Here is a 24,351-nt window from a genome sequence, read left to right as displayed (position 1 = left end):
AAAACTAATTATTGGATACTTGGTCACATTTAAACGTAGAAGAGTCTTTTGAAGCAGTTTATCGAGATAAGGATAAGGTACGCAAACTTTTAAGGGTTCGTGGAGCTTTTTAATTTGAACAAAAATGAAGAAATGTAGGTATGATGCTTTTATCGGTTTTTTTTTTTTTTTTTTTTTTTTTTTTTTTTAAATATTTTCAAACTACAGAAAGAAACCAAAAGGATGAATGGGGAATAGAAATAAGGTCTATATGCGACTGTAATACAAATGCTCTAGAGGCGAACACCTTTGAAATTTATAAATTCGGAGACACGTGCGGTAAGGATTAGAATAGTACATCCAATATCTTATGTAGGCACGGTCTGTGTAGGCTAAAACACATGCAACAGATTTGAAAATGGGCCGAAAATAACTTTGGTAAGGCTCAATTCATAAATGACATCACCGAATGCGAATCATCATCTTGTTGTTAGGTGGATGCCACTAGTGGGGGATATAGTGCATATCTTTTAGGGGCGACTGAGTGTGTCCCGGTTTTAATAGGGTTCGTGGTGCTAAATCTGTATGAATAATATGAGATGCGGGGTACACTTCAATTGGATATCAACCAACTGACAAAAACAACCATCCTGAAGGCAACATAAGTTTTCAACAATAGACATCTGTCTTAACATACAAAACAAGACAAACGTTGTAAGATCGGGAATCGGAAATAAGTGAATATATCCTGATATGCATGGGTCACTCGTTTTCAGATTCTAATGCCATTTGAAATACCATGATTCACAATGAGAACCATGAATAAAAGTAAATTTAGCTTGTTTAATACGTGTTTCTGAAATAAATTTTATATGGAAACTTTGTATGATACATCAACGATTGTGATCGCTAAAACCAAAATTATCTTAACAGGACAACCAAATCGTCAAAGTAAAAAATGATTGCATTTTAATGATTGCATTTAATGAGGTCACCTCGGTTTTTGATTAGGTTCTTATTGTTAAATCTGTATATTATATGTGATGTTTTTAGACAATGCATATTTTCTCTGTCCTTTTGGTCTTTGATTTGTCTGTCTGTTTTTTATAAATATCTTTTTTTGTTCTCCCTTGGGAATGTTCTTAATTCTTATCAAATGAATGTTTTCTTTCAAATGCATCGTACTACTGGCAACAAGTTAGGTGGTAATCTCAGGAGGTGACAGTCATACAGCAGCAGTAACGAACCAGGGGTAGTAATACAAATTTATATAGCCGATTTAATTCCGATTGTCACATATTTTTATACGAACTTTCACGTAGACCCAAAATTTGACCAGTAAATTTTCTGTCGTTAATATCTCTTTGCATTGTAATGGACAGTTCCTGTTGATATCACCTAAAACATAGTAATACATTGGAGTTGATCAGATTTTACTTTTATCAAACAGGCACATGTATCCTTAACCCAGTCTCCTTAAGCTTACGAGAAAAAAAATAATTAAGATAAGAACAATGTACATCTTAGTTCAAAGAAGAGGCGAAATATTCCAAAGGAACATTCAAACTCATAAGTCGAAAATAAGCTGACAACGCAATGGCTGAAAAAGAAAAAGACCAACAATCAACAGTAAAAAATCACAACATAGAAAAATAAAGACGGAAGAGCACGAACCCCACAAAAAACTAGGGGTGATCTCAGGTGCTCCGGAAGGATAAGCAGAGCCTGCTTCGCATATAGGATTCCTTCGTGTTGCTCATGTAAGTACAAACCCGGTGATAAATCTAATTCGGTTGGTCATATTAGGGGAAAAGGGGACGATATTGTAGTTATGACAATTGGAATATATCCGTCGTCATCTGTGAAACATATATTCCATAACGGACAACCAACTCGTGATGGAGTCCGTAAAACTTACGAAGGGAATTCTTGGTTAAAATGCTTCCTTGTGAGCAGCAACCCTCTGTGAAGAAAATCATGATAGCAAATAAATGCCCTGGAATTCTGTTTTAATTGGGGATATATACTCCGTATGCATGTGCTGCTGGAATGTTGCTACATAGAAATAGAAAGTTCACAATTAGGAAGCTGAAATCATCTTTTTTGTCGTAAAGTTTTGTTTTCAACCGACCCTCGTTGTCAATTTCTAGACGTAAGTCAAGATATGAGGCAGACTTAACTGTATTTGTTGTATCCTTTATCTCGAGTTCGATGGGATAGATGCGTTCAACATAGTCACCAAATTTTGAATTATTTAGTGAGAGAACATCATCTATATAGCCGTAAAATAGTAAAGGGGTCATTCGGTTCGATTTAAAGACATCCGTTTTGAGGTAAACGGTAATTTCTGATCGTAAAAGTAAATTTATTTGGTATTTGATATGTACTAATGAGTACTGATAACTTATTCAAATTGTAATTAAACTCATCATAGATATAACAATGTTTATATATTCATTAGACAAAAATAACTTTAGATGGAAGAAGGTGTTAGGTATAGAACGTTAATAACAAAGCAACATTTAAAACCATAAAACGACATAGATTCTAAGACATGAAATATATGTATGTGTACATATAGTTTAAAAAAAGGATTTCAACAACATTATCATCCAAAGTCATTTGTTGTATTCGTACCTTGAAATATATATTTTTACTGGATTCCGTTCTCAAACGGCAATAAATTACACTAATAATGTGTGACGACTTTCCAAATTGAACAAATTAACACTCAGTCTATGCTTCACTGTTCCATTTACAGAACAAAGTTCAGCAAGCAGTTCAACAAAGAGCAGTTTGACAACAGGTACGTAAAAAATAAATATATTAAATTCATTTGAAAAAAATGATTTTAGCTCATTCAATTTAAAAGCAAATATTTACAAAATACAAATTAAAATATGGTATTGGCCTATAAAGTTTTTTGATAATTTGAATCATTTCCTCACACCTGGCACAGAAATATAAAGAATAATTTTAACTAAATACAATGTGTACAGCAAACATAGAGAGTTTTGACCGGATAGGTAGAACTCAATAGATATTAATCTGCTTGTTTTGTATTTACAGGAGACAGTTCAACAAGCAGTTCTCCACTAAGTAGTTCTGATAATTTACCAGCTAGTATGTACACTATTCAGATTTCAAATATATGTTCATTTCTATATGAGACCTATAACTATTCCCCATTCGCCCTGGACAACGGACAACAGAGAGAGAGAGCACAGTAATACATTCAACTATTTGGATTAAGATTTACAAAAAGGATTACCCAATTTACTGAGAAACGAATAAAAAGGACCATTAAAACAATATTTTTGCAAAAGATTGTTTTGATTAAAACTGCAAAACATAAATTAATAAACACATGTCTTGCTGTTTGGAATTTGACGATTTCTGTCCTATGTAGCTATAAAGCCACTCTTACAATATTCGAATCTAAAATATTATAATTCATCATTCTAATATTATTAATATGTAGTAAAGACCGTTTATAATTTACCATTCATGAACTTAGGTAATTGTCCAATGTTTAGTTCATTTTGGCCTGTGTTTATTAGTGCTTAATGCTACCGAATGATTGCTCAAAACGTTGTACTATTCTATTTGATTTTCAGTTATCCGCAACTATAAGTACAAAGCAAACGGTTTGTTTAGTATATGAAGACAATGATACTCGACCAGCACATGCTTGACTTCACCCCACTTTACCGTATTATCGGTCGTCCCACTGTCTGTATCAAACTGCTCAGCTCTCAATTAAACTGCATATCACGACTTTGTGACGTCAACTACGATGAGCCGGCCTTAACAAATTTGACCCGGACATATCACCGACGTCATAATGAATGAACTTACGTTGATAAGTTGGACCCAAACTCATCAAGTCTTCTTCCGGTTTGCTGATGAAACAAAGAAAACATTTGTTGCTATCATAAAAAATACGCAATTACAACCAGATAAATCGATTATCTGCTTGTCTGAATAATTATATTCTAAAATATCAATATGCAGGCAACCTCATAATCGATACGTACATGTACAAAAGTATCAAGTAATATAACTTTTTGTTCATGAGCATACTTACTTTTAAAGTATATGATTCGTTGTGACATGCAGATGTAAGTAAAAGTAAAACTTTGTCGATTCTACGGTAAAATCTATGTTTGTTTTTCTCTTTAAGGTTGGTCAGATTAGTAATTGGCAATGTATTGAATCGCGTCCTCTTTTGAACGGTGATGAATAATACATGTATGTATTACGCATTTCCATTCTTCAGAAAATAGTTCGGCTTTTTTTTTTGTTATTTTGTCTTCTGATTTTCTTCGAAAAATTTTTGTATTGCAACATAACGAAATATGATATTGAACAATAATATTAAAAACTCATTATGTTTAATAAAAAAAAATCTTTTAAATAAATTTACAACCCCAGGATCTCGCAATTAGTTTCAACCGTTGTAATCCGAATGAAGTATTGTTTTAGGAATTTTATTTTTGCTTTAAGCAGTAGACACAAGTTTTGAAACTGTGAAAAAAACTTGTTATGATAAAATGTGAGATTTATGGTCTTTTGATTTGGGGTATCTGTTTCATTAGCAGGAGGGAATTGAGGTTAAATTCTGTGAGGGAGGATGAGTTAGCATATTCCTGACTTTTCAACCTTTCGATGTTATTGATATTTTAGAAACCTTGATAGACATCAAGGAAAGATTGATTCTGGAAGGTTATGAGCGACATGGCTCTACTGCAATACATGGGGCCTTTATAGGAGTTTTCAACTATTGCGTAAATAATTTCTTCAGCATTTGTAAAGGATTTAGAATTTTCAAATATTTTAGCTTCGAGCATCACTGCATTTAAAATGAATAGTTAATAACCTTGAAGTAAAGTTCAAGGTCAAGGTCAAAAGTCCTTTATATTGGAACATGATAAAGCAATGGTATCCTTTGCACTTGGAATTGAAGCATTTGTCCTTAAAAAGGGAAACGGAATTGATGTATTAAAACTAAGGAGTAACTATTGCTTATACTTGTTACATGCTAATCATAAAGTTTCGTATATTGAAAGAAAGCTAATAGTTCGTTATGTTTAAACTGCAAGCTATTCAAATCATATTTAGAATCAGTAAAAAGTAAACCCCTTTGTTGAACTAAAAATGCCTATTTATTACCCCGTTGGAATTATAGCAATATCGTTTTGAACCTCTTTTCCGATAAATAAACAAATAATAATCATATTAATGTTAAAAAGTAAACGACAACGGATCAAACTTTTTAAACAAAATTCTTGTATTCGAGACAGTAAGATTTTTCAACCCCAGGCAGAGATAGCCCTGGTCTTATTTGTCAAACATTTAGGAATTTTTGGTATTTAATTTTCTTCTACTTCGTGTTTAACTGGGCTTTTCAAAAGTTTTGATTTGAGTGCCACTGATGAGTCTTGTGAAGACGAATCGCGCGTCTGGCGTACCAAATTATAAGCCTTGTATCCTTGGGGAGATTTCAACTCATTTATACCTGAATTGAGAATAAGTGAAAATTTCCAGGTGAAAGATGTTGGTGAAACATCGAGTTTACTGAATTAAGTAATTTTATCAATATGTGGTAAGGTTACATCAATAAATAATTTTACGTTACGGTTGACAATAACGTCACGTATTTAATGAATATTCATGACGTAGAGGTCACAGATAATGGAATTTTTATCACGTGATATACCTACCTGAGTAACGGAAGCGTGGACATTTTGTACACTAACCAAAACGTCTTTCTGCTAGATTTTGTAATTATAATTTAAAAAAAACTGTTTAAAAACAAAAGTTCTTAAAACAAATCTTTACCTGCAGAATTTGATTTTGACCTTATTTTTTTTATTTTTGGGCTATTTTCGTTGTTAACTTTTTAGCGCGACCAATCCCTATATACTAGTATTTATTATAGTTTCCCGTACTTTTTATGTGGTCCGCTAAAGTAGAAGTACTCCTTAAATTCTCTTCAAATTCGTATTTGATTTGCCCTTTCACTTGTTTTAATTTAATCGATTTGATTTGGAATGGGAGATTAAGCTAGCTATAAAACCAGGTTTAACCTATCTTTTTTACCATGTTAAGAATATGACAGTTGCTCTTTCCACTCGATCCGTTGGTTGATATAGGCTAACGTTTGATTTTGTCAGGTTTTATGAACTTCCCTTTTTTGAATTTGCCTTGAAGTTCGGTATTTGTGTAATACTTTGTATGAACTTCCCCTTTTTTAAATTGACCTTGGAGTTAGGTAGAAGAGTTTCCATAGTTCCACATTAACACTTAATAACGTTACTATCTTATTATATAGTTGGTTCCGTTTTCAGGAATAAGTCGTGAAAGTTTAGGTAAAACGTTTTGTTTCTGAGACATATTAGACTCATTTTGCAACAATATATCTAAATTATTGTTTGCTTGTTTTTTTGTTTTTTGTTTTTTGTTTTTTTTTTTTTGTATTTCTTGTTGCGTAACAATATTTTAGCGATACATAACATTATACAGAAAATGACACTATACTGGCAATGGATTCTATATATTTTTTTAATATGATATCACTCATTTAGAACTTACTTTCATGTTTTCTTCAAAATACGGAAATGTCCATAATCTCTGTTATATTTGTGACCTTTATTTGGATAACAATAGTTTTTGGATTAATTCAATTAATTCATAAATAACTTTGCCAGTATTTTCTTATGAAATAATAAAATATCTTCAGGAAATAGAAATTATATTATCATTAAATCAATACAAAAAATAAAAGTACAATAAATATGTTTTTAACGGTTTTCGGTATTTGTGTTTGTATGTCAAATTATTTACCTATATTCTCTGATGCTCAGTTCAAATTAAAATCATAATCATGTTTATCATGGGAAATCCCTTTTTTATATGCCAAACGTAACGTTGCGTGCAAGAAAATAGGTCTCTAACGTTCAAGGTTAATCATGTGTATTATCATCCTTCCCTACTTCTATATCAGCTTCCTCAACATATCTGTAAAACTCGTATCCAGTTAGCGCGTGCAAGTGAGGAGACATTATCAAGTGAGCAGGACTTATTAAAAAATTTTCCCAACATATTGCCTTGTATTGTAATTGTGATAAGTCACCAAATAAATTCTTTTAATAAAATAAATTACACTTGCAGTACATATTTTACAATGAATCATTTCTTTTTTTCTAAAATTACTTTACATTCTGAAACGAGATGTTTATAAAATGGTGTCGACGGCATTCTTGATAAGTTCTGCCGGGACTACTTTTTTTAGAACTGAACTATTTGACCTAATTTGAACTATTGATCTGACCTGTATTGAGATCAATCTATCGATACAAATGTCAACAATGCGGGGGTGGCAGTTTAAATTATTAAAAACATTTATAGTGAACATAAAATTCACTGTAAAACTTATAATAAAAATTGATTAATTAAATGTACATATATTATACACTCTAGATTAAACATTTCATTTTAAATAATGAAATAGGGGAAAAAATCTACCACAAAACAACAACTCTCTTTCTGACAAGTCTAAAATACTTATTTCGTCTGCTAAAACAAAACAAAACGAAACAAACATACAAAATGGCTACTGACAAAGATAATGCTTTTGAAGACCAATCAAACAGACATGTTTTACTTCAATTCGGGGGAAATTCAGCAAATGAAAGTCAAAGTCAAACTGAGTGCATGTACATACATGTATCACTAATGTCGAATTATTTGATCCTGAATTACATATACAAAGTTTTCTCAAATTGCTTGCAAAACAAAGAAAAATAATTGTTTAATAAAAAAAGCACACATACAACAATTTATTATCATGTTCACTGCATATTAAATTGGCATCCTGAAAAATTCAACAAAAAGTCACAATTTAATGTTTTTGTTGTGAAAAATGGTGTAAATCACATATATTGGCTATATCTGTATATGTACATTGATAATTCACATGAAATAGACTGAAGAGGGCAAAATATTAAATGATTAATACATGTAAAACATGTTAAGATTCCATTTATAGTATTTACTGTTTCAGTGTAACTAAGTTAGGATTTGAACCTAAGACCTTCTCATAAAGAGATGCTCTGACCATTGAGCTACCTAGTTGAATACACTGAAAGCATAATTTTTTTCAAGAATCATAAACATGATGTACCTTGTCATTCTAACTCCAAGTCATCATAAGAATGATATATCAATGTACATGGACAAACAGAATGCAGCGAAGCAATTTTGTATAATATTTCAAAAATCCAGGTGATCTGGTTCTGTTATTTGTCAATACAGAAGAAAATATCTGACGGAAAATTTTTACATGTTTGAACCAAATATGTTTTCCTCAATAATAACATTTGGCAAAGCACTTATAGGAAATGGTACCCCATAACCTGAACCAGAATACCGTCCCAATGCAATTTGGTGGGGTAGTCGTTACAAAAATAACACCTACCTTCCTTGTCTTCTCACGTATCGTCCTGGTACCTGTTTTGACGCGGACCAGAAATGACGCACCGATTTAGTTTTCGGTTTTATATTTCTAAACAAAAGCCGTGACGTCATCAACATTTGCTGTTCATAACGTTATGGTGAAGGTCGTCTTACTACAACGAAGATGCCTAAAACTCCGCCCAGAAAGGTAATTATTACTTAAAATATTATAGACAATGTAATTTCCGCCATTTTATTAAGGTCAAAAACATCCTACCTTTCCCCGAGTGATTATCAGTCCTATATCCACTTTGGTCAATAAAAGTATGTAGCCGTCTGCTTCCTCATTTTGTGTTTTTCAAGTCACGTGACTGTCATGTGATGTGTTTTTACATTTTAGCGGGAATCACTGTAGAACAAATGATCGTCGCTTATATAATTTTCTATGGTTTATCGACTTTTTTCGTTCGATGTATGAAGTATACATTTATAATTGTATTATTGCCAATGCTGTTTTATTAATAAAATTACTTTTTATTGTCAAATATATTGGAAGATATATCACTTTCATAAATTTTGAACAATTATATATTAAATTTGAATAAAATTATAGGTAACAATTAAATTGAGATTAAAAAAATAATTTTTATTTTTTTTTTTATTTTCAGAAATTTACTAAAGCGTACAGAAAATATTCACCATCACAATTGAATAATGCATATCAGATAGTAAAAGAACAAGGCATTCCTATCCGGACAGCGGCACGTACATATGAAGTACCTGAAGCTACTCTACGACATAGACTGAGTGGCTATGTAAATCCTGAAGCTGTCAAGTCCGGACCAGCACCTTTATTTAATGAAGAAGATGAAGCAGATCTTGTTAATCACTTGAAGCTCATGGCTAGAGTGGGATATGGTTACAGCAGGTCAGAAGTAATAGATATTGCAACAAATTATGCCATTTACAAAGGATTAAGGGACAGTGAACATCCATTATCAACAAAGTGGTATAAAAACTTCATGGCTCGTTGGCCAGATTTAAAAATCATTAAACCAAGAAGTCTTGAAATGCAGCGTGCAAAAGCTACATCTGAGGTCAATGTGCAGAACTATTACTCTGAACTTCACAAAATTTTGGAAAAATATGATCTGTTTGATAAACCAGAAAGAATTTACAATGTTGATGAAAAAGGAATATGCACTAACCATAAGTCTCCATATGTTATTGCAGCTACAGGATCTACACCACCAGCTATTACTTCAGGGGACAAACACTTGGTCACAGTCTTAGGGTGTGGAAATGCACAAGGCCACAGTGTGCCACCGTTCTTCGTATTTCCTGGTAACAGGATGAGACAAGAACTTCTTGAAAATAAGTCAACAGGTGCAGACGGTGATGTTTCAGAAAGCGGCTGGTCTAATACAGAAATTTTCCGCAAATACATGGCGAATCATCTTTTGAAATACATACCCCACAGAACATCTGATGTTCCAGTATTAATTCTTTTTGATGGACATAAATCCCATATTTCATTGGAACTAATTGAATGGGCAAGAAAAGAAAATATTATTTTGTTTGTCTTACCTGCACATACAAGCCACATTCTCCAACCTATGGATGTAGGATGCTTTGGACCTTTTGAAAGGATTTTTAATAATGAGTGCCACAAATTTATGCGGCAAAACTGTTCACAACCAATAACACGTTATAATATATGTGGTCTGGCTTGTAAGGGTTATCTCCATGCACTTTCACCTAGCAATTTGCAAAGTGCATTTAGAAAAACTGGGATTTACCCGTATGATCCTCACATGGTTGATCGTTCCAATTTTGCACCAGCACAAGTGTTCATTCAAGAAGATTCCATAGAAGAAACATGTGAAACTGAAGACAGAGAACCTGTACATGAAATTGAACCAATTGAGAAAGATATAGATGTACCTGTTGAAGAAATTGAAATTAACATAAACAATGTGAAGAAAATGAACATGCTTTAACAATCAATGAAACACAAGAAAAAACAGTGTCGGAGAAGAATGACACTTTTTTTGAAGATCGAGAGAAAAACCTATTCAAAAAGAAACCTAGAACTAAACAAAGACGCTATCTGAGCAAAGTTGTAAGTGGGAAGGCAATTACAGAGAATGATACAATTGAAAAAATTAAAGAACATAAGGAGAATGTAAGCAGAAAACCAAGTCAGAAAAGTCAGAAAAGTAAATCAAATGAGAAAGGAAAACAGTTAGCTAAACCTTCAAAATCATCAAAACAAGTGAAGTCAAAAAGAGTTCCAAAAAAGACAATAACAGTTGTTGATGGGCCGTGTGCTGGTACTTCTGGACTTAATTTGCGAGGAGGGCCCATAAGTATTGATGATTCAATGGACTCTGATGTAATAGAAGATGAAGAACCTTGCTGCGTATGCAAACTTACTGGCCTACCTCAAGAACTCAGGAACTGTAATTTTATAGTGTTTGCCAATTGGGGACAGTGTACACTCGAAAATTGTGGTCATTGGGTACATCTGAAATATTGTTGTGACAAAACCGTGCTTAGGAGGCATGACACTTTTTTATGTCCTTGTCACAGTACCTCAACAGAGGAATAAGAGAACCCATAGCTATAACATTCTATTTTTATCAATCAAGGGAACAATATAAACAATTAATATTAAATTCACATTGCTTTTGTGTTACTATTATTAAAGTGAATGAAAATCTCAAAAGTTGTTAATAAAATTGAATTTGTTAACAGTGTTAACTTTAAAGAATCCAGACTGAAGCAATTTTTCGATTATCAGGTACGTGTAAGTGGTTTTTACTGGTTTGTTTACAATGCGTCATTACTGGTACCCATCATTAGTTGGCAGTCCGTACGTAATGTTAGCAAACATGATTTTTATTGCTGTTACCGTTTCAAATATCAACTGCTTAATGACTGAAATATATTAATAGTTATCAATCTTTTATTCCATTCCGTTTTTCTAATTCTTTTAAATGGTGGATTAAATGCAGAGAAAAAAACAACCTTAGGTGCGTCATTACTGGTTCCTCGGGGATACAAATGGCGGTACAAGGTGCGAGATGTCGAGGTATTTACATACAAGAAGGACAATTTATCAACATCTGTCTTTCTCAAATTAACTTTTCCTTTACGAATTACGACTACTTAAATATATATGTGTACTTTTAGTATTGAAAACAAACAGCATTTTGATGCGTTTCTGGAATTTTTTTATGAAGCGTATGCTGTTCAGCAGTCAGCGGGTAGACATTTTCTTCTTCTGGTGATTTGAAATACTACGATCTTTCAATATAATCTTTAATATTTCTTTTTTTTTGTATCATCTTCAAATATTATACTCTCATATATGCATTATTATGTACACGAAACATTTTTCTAATCTAGTTAATGGGAATATTTTCAAGTACCCTGCGTATTTTGGCCACAAGTGTATCCGCGGTTTAATATTTTGATGACGTGGGTTGCCTAGTAATAACAGAGACACTCTGGTAATAACAATTCCCGCGAAATTATTGAAAAAGGAAATTTTGATAAAAAACATTGCTTTGAAAGATGATAAAAATGTTATCTGAATGTGGATTGTATAGATATTGAAAAATATCAGCCCCCTCGACAGAAAATGAAGCTAAATGGCTCGTTCGCTACGCTCACTCGACATTTAGCTTCATATTCTGGCTCGCGGGCTGATATTTTTCTATATCTACATATCCACATCCAGGTAACATGTACTTATTGTCAGCGAGTACATAGATATTTGATTATATAGAAAGCAAGCACGATTCCATCCGTCTTGACACAGATCTAGAAATATAAAGCATGTAAATAGAAGTAACTAAAGAAATGTAGGATTAAGAACAAGATGGAAAACAAAGATGTTATTTGAATGCCACATGTTGGTGGAATTTCGTAACGCAAAATCGGCAACAGTCAAATTAGCTGGGAACGACGTTAAGTTCACACAAAGGTATTACCGCGTTATTTAACGTTTACAACAATTTTTTTTTAGAATTTTAATTACTGTAAGTACTTTTTCAGGTACGTCAGATTATACCAGCGTAACAGGATCAAGACAAACATCCGAGAACGTCACAGGTACGAGTTAGAAATGTTATAAGTTAATGGTAATAACACGCTTTTACCATCTTGTTATTCCGTTTATTTCTTATACATGAATCCTTTCTTCTTTACACATTTCACACCAATATGGAAAATTTTAAAAAAGAAAAAAATACTAAGGGGACAATCAAAATAGATAACTTGAAGGTAAACAACACTTTTCCAAAAAAACTAAAGTTGGAGACGAAAATAGCAAAATTTAACAAAACACTTCACAAAAAAATTGTAATTGTAACAAAATAACTACCAAAATCCTTGGTGTAAACTTACGTACAAAATGAAGGCTAAGCAGCTAATGATTTACCTAATAGTCAAGTGAAAATCTGTTGATATGTCACATTCGATGAAAAAAAAGAAAAATGGTGGCTCAAACTATGGTATGTATTCGTAGTGACACAGATTTTTTTAAACTGCCTACCAAAACATGCTTATCATTATAATTTAGTAGATAACTATCATGTAAGAACATTAGCTCGAAAAGTCCCGTGTTGACTATATCAAACAAAGATTTATTTCAATTCCCCTTAAAAGTTTTTTATACAAATATTATTTACAAAATATAAACTTCTGTCTTTTATTAATGAATTGGAAAAAGCGCCAACTACTTAAATTCTACATGTAAGTGAAATATTTGGTTAATTTTCTCATTACTATATATATAACATTTCGTCTCAACACTTCCATATTTTTCAACCAATTTTTCGATAAAACAATATTTGTGTATTTCTTATGAAAGTATATATGACCATCCCAACACTACACATTAATGATATTGCAACTAAAAAAATAACATACAGACAACGAGAACATTAAAGATCCAACAAAATCTTTTAATTGTGTGGACTATCATCCTGGTCTTCTTAGAAAACAGTATGGTTACCATTCTTGAAATGCTGGTTCTTTCTACCTTCTAGTATAAAGATAAGGAAATGTGAGTAATCGACGATGAGACATCCACGTCGCCACAAAATTAGATATCTGTATGTCAATCTATAATTGTAACAATAGACATTTGTCTCTACAATTTGTCAAGCTATGAATATCAACATGAGTATTACTTTTTTCAGGAATAGTTGTTGGTAGTGTAGCAGGCAGCGTCCTATTTTTATGTATAGTCTTTATTGGTATTTGCATCGGAAGTAGGTAATTGAATATGTATTATATTATTAAGACTTTTGATTCTAACAGTTATGTACAGCTACCTTTTTTAACACGAATAATTATTAGGTCTTTCCATTTTTCTGTGGAAAGACCTATTGGTTTTCTTCTGATTATTTGTTTTTCTTTTTTTCTTCTTCCGCCAAGTTTTGTTCTTGCGATAAATTTTGTTTCGCAAGATGTCGCTTACATGTTTCGTATATGATATCGAACAGTTTATGCGCCTTTGAAATTTACCCTGCTTAACCGAATACTTTTCTTTGTAGGAGTTATCTCCCCGAACACTGTTTTCCTTGTATGTGCATCTCCTCCGTAACCGTAAAAGAAAGCGACAAATTTATTTTACCAAATTGGTCGTTATATCCTCAGGATGTTTTGTCCAATTTTGACCGAAGCGATACGTAAACTCCATATGAGAGTTATTTCCCCTTCTGTATTTGACATAAGATATATAAATGTATAGCATAAATGGTAATTGATAGAGACCTAAGGTATATTGATTTGAGTTCCTTGGTTCATTTAAATGAAATTGAGGCCAAGGTCAAAGGTCAAGGTCATATTCTAAATTTTGACTTTTCCTTGTTATTTGATCTCCTCTGTCACTTTTAAAATTACAAATTAAAGAACCAGTGCAAAATGTTTGCTTAATTGTGATTAAGATATGATACATCTGGTCTGAAACAATCCAATGATATCTTATAGGAGTTATTGTCCCTGAAATGATTCAATTTAAGGTTAATTGATTATTACTCCAACTTGGTACATGATAAAGCCATAGGGTCTTTTGCAAACTGTTGGTTGACATATGATCTTGAAAAAAATAAACCGGAAGTGACCTTGAGTGAACCGGAAGTAGTATATTTTGCATTTATTTCATGGAAAAGTACATAGGAACCATATATTTTTTGAATGATCATAGGTTAACCTATCATTTGAGACCGAAAGTGACATTTAATAAACCGGAAGAAGCATATTATCTTCCTTATTACAGGCATAAGTATATACAAACTATATATTTTTGGAATCAGTGTGAATAAAGCTATCATATGAGACCGGAAGTGCCATTTTCTATACCGGAAGTTGGCAATTATCTCCCTTATTTCAGGCAAAAGTATATAGAAACCATTTATTTATTGAATCAGTATGAAGAAATCTATACTTTGACGCTATTAATAACTTTAAGTAAACCAGAAGTAGCTTCCTATCAATTATTTAGAAAATTGACGTGGAAAGACCTTCAATTGTTCTTTGAACAATTGGTTTTTAATTGTATTTATTTTGTTAATGTTACATAAATCAATTAATTTTTATATAGTGTATTCAGAATCAATGTTAAAATTTCATTCCTAGTGATGAATATAAACAGAGAAAAATTTCCACCACATAGACGAAATTTACTTAAGAAAAGAGTACTTGGTTTTGTGGATTCTTTCAAAGAATTTTCTTTTTTCTTTTTTTATTAATTCTATTGATTGGTTATACATACAAAAACATACACTTTTGTTGTTATTATAGGCTTGTGTCATGTGATAAATCCAAAGAAAAGTTAAGAAACAATCCCGAAACGAATGACTATATTGGGAACCAAAACATAGCATTGCCACAGGCAGTAAGTCCTACGCGTCATGTGCAGTATGAAGATTTGCATACTACGTCTGGAAATAGAAGTACTCGTAATTATTCAAGTACAAATATTCATTTACAAAATATCGATGATAAATATGATTACGCCAAGAACATAGTAAAAAATAACTCCAAGACATCTAACGACAAGTCGAGTACACCTACATATGTTGTGCTTCAGGATGATAGTTATAAACGCAATCCGGAAGCAAACAACGATGAATATGCCGTTGTTGATCCTACAGCTGAATCAAGTTTCAAACAAACACCAAAAACCTTAACCCAAGGGGCAGAAAATTATATGATTTTAGACCCAAATCAGACTGGGATCAATAGGTCCAAATTTCCGAATGCTGGCCAATCGTACGAGCTTGCAAAACCTATCCGTGATACAAAGGACCGGAAGAATGATCTGTATGCTCTGTCTTCAGAGGGTACTTACGATCATTCGGGAATTACTCGTCATCACAAAGAACAAGATACCATTTATACCCACGCCGTCGACAATGTTTATGATTCTACAAGTCGAGGATTGAATATTGACAGGAAGGAAGACACATATGATCATTTCTTTGGACAAGAAACAGAGGATGAATATAATATTTCTATGCATTAATAATCTTTGGTTACTACTATCAAGTGTTCAATCACATTCAAAAACTTAAAATGCTCACGTTGGTTGACTTTTTATCGCGAAGTTAACATTTTAATTAATAATGAAGTGCTTATTACTACAATTGATAATGTCAGTGCTGATTTCATTATTTTGTTTTAATAAATTTTTACATTGTCAAGTTAAATTAAATTTTGATCAAATGTGTTTACTATGAATACAACATTAGTTAATAATTACATCACATGTATATTTCATTAGAATCTCTACTTTTGATTGGCTGAAAGCAATCGCGAAGCATTACAAAATCAATAAAATTCAAGATTCATGACTGCGCGTGCTTCCCATGACAACGGAAAGTTTAACAAAAATTTTGATATAATTCGTAATTTCCTAGTTGTAGCATATAAATGTAATTCATTGAATTGAATGCTTCTTTTTTATCATTTTTTAGGGTTGTAAAAGCGTTGATCGTGCGCACATTTCTTGATTATAGAAAATTATACAAATAATAAGAGATATTATATGAAAACAAAACTTCCGTGTATTCATTTTTGCACGACATCATATGATAAGGATACCTTTTAAGATAAAAAAAAAACAACAAATTGAGTGCGCATATACCGAAAAAAAAATATAATGATAGGTATTTTATACTCAAAACGCAAATAGAAAGAATGAAAAATGAATAACAATAATCTCAGATCTAATATATGATATTTATAATATGCGTATAATGTGTTGCTTTATTAAATGATAGTAACAACTCTTTTCGTGATCTTTCATATTAACCCATTTCTCTGACGTCAGTCTATTGTTCTAACTGTAGATTATTTTTCAAGAATCCACTGACCACAGTATTAACTTAAGAGAACTTGTATTATAACTTTAAACTTTTAACTTACGATCTTTTATCCTCTCAAAAACGAGTGGCATGTGTAGGATTCGAACCCGTGCGTATTTTCTTCATAACCAATAGAGTCTTCAGTCTATGCATGATACCACTAGACCACGATGGCTGACATCAATCAGTTTCTGAATAGTACTATTAAAGCGCTTAATTGTCAATATTTGTCATTTTACTGTATTTCTGTCTAATTGATTATTCGCTTTTGTAATCTAATGAAATATATATATCTTGGTTTGTTCATGTTTATTGAATTTGTTTTATTTTGGGTGTTATATTCTTTTAAAGAAATGGACTAAAACTACTTCTTTGACAGTAAAAATAGAAACAAAATCATCGCCATTATATGAAAATGAAATATATAATACTTCTACATGTTCTAGGATTAAAACAATATTTTGGTCCAGAAAAAAATTGCAATGAAAAAATTCATTCCGGGTACAAGGTTCGAACTTTGCACTGTTAATATCACCGTTATGACCTTCGTTACCAACGACTAGACGATCACAGCTATGAACAGCTTGATGGTAAGTTTATGAAATCAACATAATTATTCATTGTATATCCGTAGCAAGAGCAATTCTGATGGGGATTCAGAATGCATACCACAGATAAAACTAGTTTATTGACCGGTGAACGATATATGCCAAATGCAATAACTTTAAAATAAGCTTTATGAAAATGCAGATTTATGACATCTACGCAAATAATGTCTATTTGACTATGAACGGTTTAACGGTGTCTAGTTTGAACAAGATATACCAAATGATGTTGCTAAATAATATTTATATAAATTTTGAAGGTTCTAAATTTTGGTAAATAAAATTTTTTAACTTTTCAAAACAAGATAAATAAATTCTGTATATTAATATATGTCTTTTTGAATAAATTAGATATACCAAAATCTATTCAATTTAAATAATTTGTAATGATTACACATTAAATGAAATATGTATATACAAAAATGAAATCTGGTGTTAAAATGGGGAGCTAACACCCAATTTAAGTTATATTAAACTTATGTTAACTTGTCAAATGTCTATATATAGATGCGAACCGTGTGGATATAATCATTTCCAGCTATTATAGAATAAAAAAGACAAAATACGAAACTATTTTTATGAAATATCGTTTATTCATTGTCAAAACGTAAAACAGACTGCGGTTTTACTAGAAATGGGTTAAGCTAGAGAATTGATAAGAAGTAGTGGATTCGGAACCGATATTCAACTTGCGACTAAAGTCGCTCGTTGATTATCGTTTACGAATCCACTACTTCTTATCAATTCTCTACTACATAATATATTATAAAATGTATTTTGTACCTTTCTTATTGTAGTAAATCCTTGTTACAATTGTTTAAACTTGCGGAAATTATTACACTATGGTTTGATTATAATTATTTTTTATGCATCCACAAAACAAACAACTATATAATAAACCATTTTTAGCATATTTTTGTTGTCTCTTTTTTGTTTGTCTTATGATTCAATATCCATCAAATCATGGTGAATAGTCAAGGACTGACATTTTGTTTTATTATTATTTTTCAAGATGAAATTTATATTGCATATTATGTGTTTGGATTCATAAAATTTAATTCTAAAACATAGGAAACTTCAAGAACTGAGTTTATAAGTCACTCATCAAACATACATGTACTTTAAAATATACATGACGTATTTAAATGGGGTATTATATGCCAAATTCATAACATCCGAGTTGACTCGACCTCTCACATTTTACAAATAATGTACTGAAATCTCTATTCTAATTACGAAAATTCCATACGATACAAAACAATGCATGAACATGATGGAATCGAAAAACAAATGTTGGAATAAACGCAACCGAATTAACCATCGACATGACCTCAAATATATATCACCGAACAATTTGTGAGTCTGATATAAATATAAAAAGATAAGCAGATATAATTAATAGCACGTGCCAAAGTAACTATAATGACGATTTTCTGTTTTATTTCATACAATAGATAAAAAAAAAGGTACACCATCGTTTTATCTGTAATCTGGATAGATTGACTTTTTGTCTCGAAATCAGCGTTACTGTTGAATACCTGGTTTCATTTGTTCAACAGCCATTCGTTTCAATAACTGAGCCTGCTTATCGCATGCATATGCATATGGATCCAAACGAATTATTGTCTTCCAGTCAATTATGTATCGTTTTGTGGTTTATTTTGAAAACAAATTGAACCAAATTAAACGCTAATACCGAATAATTATACAATTCAATATTCCGCTGTTGTAAATGTTTGAAACAAAAAAGAATCATACCATGATGAATACTTTCAAAATCGTACCTAATACCGATTTATTTTAACAAAAGGTTTTCAAAATTAAAATAAAAAATTGGGAAATTTATTAAAAGCTTACAACTTAATACTTCAAACCATAAAATACTTCAGTTATAAAAGGAATGAAAGACTTCATCAATTTAGAAATTAGCATAACCATAATCCATAAGAAGTTGTAGTTCGAAAACCTATCTTATAAAATTGATAATGGAAATGGGGAATGTGTCAAAGAGACAACAACCCGACCATAGAGCAGACAACAGCCGAAGGCCACCTAATACACATTTGACCGTTATCCTCCAGTATTAATTGCAAAATTTATACGATATTCGATAACTCAATAGATAGTCAAATTTATTTTAAAAAAATCATTTTTTTATATCATTTTGTCTGTCTTAGGTACGAACCGTGTTGATACACATAAATTACTCGTAGCAGACTATTCACTTGCTGCAATTATATCAATTTTCGGTCTATATCTTTGAAGGTCTTTACACAATAAAGAACTATCCACTGTTTCATTGTTCTGATGTAATAACGAAGAGAACAGAGAATCATTATATCTGAACCTAAGACTGACAAGTCTATAATTCGACACTCAATAGTTTACACAATGAAATGATCAATTTCAACTAATAAAAATAGAAATATTTGGAAGGTTAAAATACCGAAAATTTGCTTTAACCTCGACAAAAGATTTGAGCCTGTTGCAAGCCCTAAAACGTGTCAGTAGTTGTCGAATGTCATGGCTCAATTTATTTTGTCATTTATATCACTCGGTATTTATGGCATATCTTTGACTGTTTGTGCTAAATTTATTCACAACTTTCATTTATAGACTCGAAACGATTCCGAGCTTGATATATTGAAAGGACACCTGTATGTTTTTGAAGATTGCATCTTGCCTCCTAAAAGTCAATTTGGTTGATTTTTTTCGACGGTTGGGTTCCTCATTGACGTACACCCCACATCTCCTTTTTTCAAAGTACAAATTAATACGTTGTTCACATTTGGTGTTTAAACAGCAGTCCACATAGCTTATTTATGACAGAACATCAAGTGTCAGGTTGGATACAGAAGTGGTAACCACAAGTGTTTGTAAAAGGCCGAAACATAGGAAAGGATTTTTTAAGCGCATTGTCTTTCGTACAGGGAATCGGATTTGGTTATCTCCCGAAAAAGTACGGATTGCATTTATGATATCATGATTTCGCCGTCTTATTGTGATCTATTCCTTGGTACGCGAAAGCGTCATCCTTTGAGGGAAATAACTAATTTTAATTTTAAAAGCTGGCCTTAATAATTTCTACATAATCGCTGGTGTACGTTGATGTTTTTGAGAATGCATGTTGATGCTTCTGATGAAGGATGCCCTTGATTAATTCTTGTCCTATGCTACTTTCGTTTTCTTGCGAGTATCTCAAAACACTTTGCTACCTCTGCTACCCTGCTAAACTGTCGACAACGTGGTCCATCACCCGCTCAACATATTATCAAGGGAGGACGTATGATCAGAGCCATCTTTTGGTCAAAAACATTTTCAAAATGTCAATATGAGGCTACTTTTGACAGTTTTTCACTAATGAATTGAAGCACTTTGCAAATATCATGAATATATAAGGCAAAGAAAATATGAAATATCATGACTGTACTAATGACATCTGAAAGGTTGTATTTGGTAGATTAACAATACGTTCTAATTTTCATATTCAAGGGGCTCAAAAAAGTGGCCTTTATAACATACCTTCTCCGTTTAAAAGCTAAAACCGGTAATATTTTCAAATGAATCACAGCGAACAAGTGTGACATATGACAGAAGTAAAATGTCACGACTAAAAGTTGCTCTACTAATCCAAGACACTGAAACATATTTCTAGTTGAAAATTGTGCAAAATGCATGCATTGTACGCATGATTTTAATAAAATGTTAGGGAAATTTTGTTACCCTGTTTTCTGTAAGTAGATGAAAAAAAATTATTTCCCTAGTTAAATTAAGATCTAATCAACATTTGCACTTTAAAAAGATGAATAAAACGTTTTAAAGTGCATTATAAGGATGTTAAAAAAGTTTAATCAAGTATGTCATTTTAGAACTTACCTTTAGCCTTTTAATAACGTGCATACATTCTGAATAATAGAAAATGATACGTATCATACAAATTTGAGGTATCACATGAAAAAACTTCCGTGTGTTTACTTTTGCACGACATGACATATAGAATAAATGATAAATTTTAAGATAAAAAATTAGTGCGCATATACCGAAAAAATATAATGATGGATATTTTATACTCAAAGTGAAAACAGAGAGAACGAAGAATATTTCGATGTCCTGCTATCTTTTTAAATTCTTCAGTAGTAGTGTTAGGTTAAATATAAATAAGAAGAAGTGGTATGAGTGCCAATGAGACAACTCTCCATCCAAGTCACAATGTATAAAAAGTAAACCATTATAGGTCAAAGTACGGCCTTCAACACGGAGCCTTGGCTCACACCGAACAGCAAGCTATAAAGGACCCCAAAATGACTAGTGTAAAACAATTCAAACAAGAAAACCGACTTTCTAATCTATATAAAAAACGAGAAACACTTATAAACCACACCAACAAACGACAACCACTAAACAACAGGCTCCTGACTTATGACAGGTGCATATAAATGCAGCGGGTTTAAACGTTTTAACAGGCGCCAACCTTCACCCAAACCTGAAAAATAGTGTAACATTACAACATAAAAAGACACTATAAAATATCAATTGAAATGGCTTAACTTGATCAAAAAGACATATAAACAAAAACAAGTAAACATACACTGAACGAATAAGTTTGATCTATGACACAATAAAAATACAATGTTAATAAATAAAAAAAGATGTAGGAACAGAATAACTCTAACCTGGGACAAAATGGCGTTAAATAAAATAAACACAGGTAAATTTAAATATAATAATTTTGTTGTTAGGAGTACGGAAACATTTTTTACCAAATAAATAAATTTGTTGTTCACAGAAATGTACAGAAGTGAAAATTTATCGTCATACTAAATACTTACCAAAGGTGGTACATATTTAAAATAGTGAGACGAGATATAACACAAAATAAGTAAACATTGAATAACAAAAATGCATTACAAATTGTGTCAACAGGTCAACTTAACAAGAAAGTACGATTTGAAAGTACTCGCAGTTACTGAAAGCTATTTAAAAGTCAAAAACAATTAATAATTAACAAAATCATGCATCAGAGACTAAAATCAATTAAAACACATCGCAGGGATGTAGTGTTTTAACGCCATGGACAGTCAAAGAATTCATCACTTGTGCAATGCTAAAATAAAAGTATCGACAGACAGTAGGATAGTTAGGATTTAACCTTATAATAAATATGTATCATGTTATATATAGATAAAGCAATCTCTAGATAGAAAATAAACGTGGATGTGTATTTATACATCCCAAAAACCATTCGAAAAGAATAGGAATGTAGTTATGTTTTAATTTGTTGATGACAAAATCGATGTTAGTGCCAATGTAAACAATATTCAAAGATCTTATTACAACATTAATATGATAACCTTTACTAATAAGTTTGTTTAAAGGTTCGATGGGTTTACATGGATCACATAGTGACTTCCGCGCTTTAGGACAATATTACCGTAAAATTTAGGATGTGAAATACCGTTTTAAATAAGTTTTCTACAGGTACAGCCAAATTTACTAATCAAATCTTTGTATCTATGAAAGAATTTAGTAAATGTTTTAAATAATTTATGGTAACGAAATCCCTGATTTAATAATTTACCATTGATGCATTGATTACGTTCGTTAAAATATATGACATCAATTCACACACGGGCATAACGAACGAGTTGGGATATATAAACACCGTATGATGGAGCCAAAGGAACATTGCCGTCTAAAAAAGGAAAATTAACAATAGGGACTGAAAAATCGTCTCTTTTGTCGTAAATTTTAGTATGGAGCTTCTCTTTAGAAATTGAAATGTTTAAATCTAGAAAAGGACAACTACTGCTGTTTATGTTAGATTTATTTAAAGTAAATTCCTTTGGGTAAATCTCGGTAGTATATTTTGAGAACTCTGGATTAAATGCTTATTTTTATACGTTTAAAGGTGAATTATCTTCGATTCTGACAAAAAAATAAAAACACGTATTTTTTTTTCAAACATTTATAACAAAATTTTTAAATAACATTTCGCAATTAGCAATCAGGTTAGTTCAATTTTGTCAATATTAGCTCAAAACATCCTTTATGTATTATTGGCTTGTCAATAATAAATGATTTTCATATTATCTCCCCTTGACTCTGGAGTATATAGTTTTTCGACCGATGTGGTAAGACATTCTGGTACTCGGCCAAATAAGAGCAACTGAAAGATATAAAAGCAAACTTAATAAAACAGTGCAATTTCTAACATATTAGAAATAACTTTTACAGAAATTATAAACTCCGAAATAAAAGTCAGTAATATGAATAAACTCATCATAGATACCAGGATTGAAATTTTGTACGCCAGTCTACAAAAGAGTCATCCAGTCGATGCTCGAAAAAAAAAAAGATAAAAAGGCCAAATACAGCTAAGGTAATCTATTCCTGGGGTAGAAAATCCTTACGGATGTCAAGTTGGTTCAATATTCAACATTCAACATTCTTTTTTTTTTTTTTTTTTTTTTTTTGAAAAACATTTTTTTTTTTCAACATTCAACATGTTTTTTTTTCATTTTTTTTTTTTTTTTTTTTTTTTTCAATATTCGATTTCAACATTCAACATTCGTTCCCAACATTCAACATTCGTTGACATGAAATGTTGAAAAAAAATTAATTTGGAAAAACATTTATGAATGTTGAATGATGAAATCGAATGTTGAATGTTGAAAACGAAAGTTGAATGTTGAAAACGAATTTTGAATGCTGAAAACGAATGTTGAATGTTGAAATCAAATTTGAAAAAAAAAAGAAAATAAAAAAAAAAAAAAAAAAATTTTGAATGTTGAATGTTGAATGTTGAAACGAATGTTTAATGTTGAAATCGAATGTTGAAAAACGAATGTTGAATGTTTAAAATAAGTGTTGAATGTTGAAAACGATTGTTGAATGTTGAAAAAATAAAGTAACAAAAATACCGAACTCCG

General features: G+C 31.5%; 2 protein-coding genes across 2 annotated transcripts; both read left to right on the top strand.

Annotated features, from left to right (window-relative positions):
• Nucleotides 1-1,153: 1,153 nt before the first annotated feature.
• Nucleotides 1,154-16,176, top strand: LOC127708431 (uncharacterized). The gene is made up of 6 exons (XM_052213300.1): nt 1,154-1,184; nt 2,741-2,785; nt 3,049-3,102; nt 12,499-12,555; nt 13,647-13,722; nt 15,253-16,176. The coding sequence occupies exons 1-6, from the start codon at nt 1,154-1,156 to the stop codon at nt 15,974-15,976; spliced, it is 987 nt and encodes a 328-aa protein (XP_052069260.1). The 3' UTR covers nt 15,977-16,176.
• Nucleotides 8,470-10,750, top strand: LOC127709474 (uncharacterized). Its single transcript, XM_052215064.1, has 2 exons — nt 8,470-8,644; nt 9,105-10,750. Exons 1-2 carry the CDS (start codon nt 8,621-8,623, stop codon nt 10,434-10,436), a joined length of 1,356 nt encoding a protein of 451 aa, XP_052071024.1. The 5' UTR covers nt 8,470-8,620; the 3' UTR covers nt 10,437-10,750.
• Nucleotides 16,177-24,351: the final 8,175 nt, after the last annotated feature.

The sequence above is a fragment of the Mytilus californianus genome, unplaced genomic scaffold, assembly GCF_021869535.1.
Source record: "Mytilus californianus isolate M0D057914Y unplaced genomic scaffold, xbMytCali1.0.p SCAF_7, whole genome shotgun sequence".
Lineage (NCBI taxonomy): Eukaryota > Metazoa > Mollusca > Bivalvia > Mytilida > Mytilidae > Mytilus > Mytilus californianus.
Note: the sequence above shows the minus strand (reverse complement) of the source record. Positions and strands in the feature narration are given on the sequence as shown.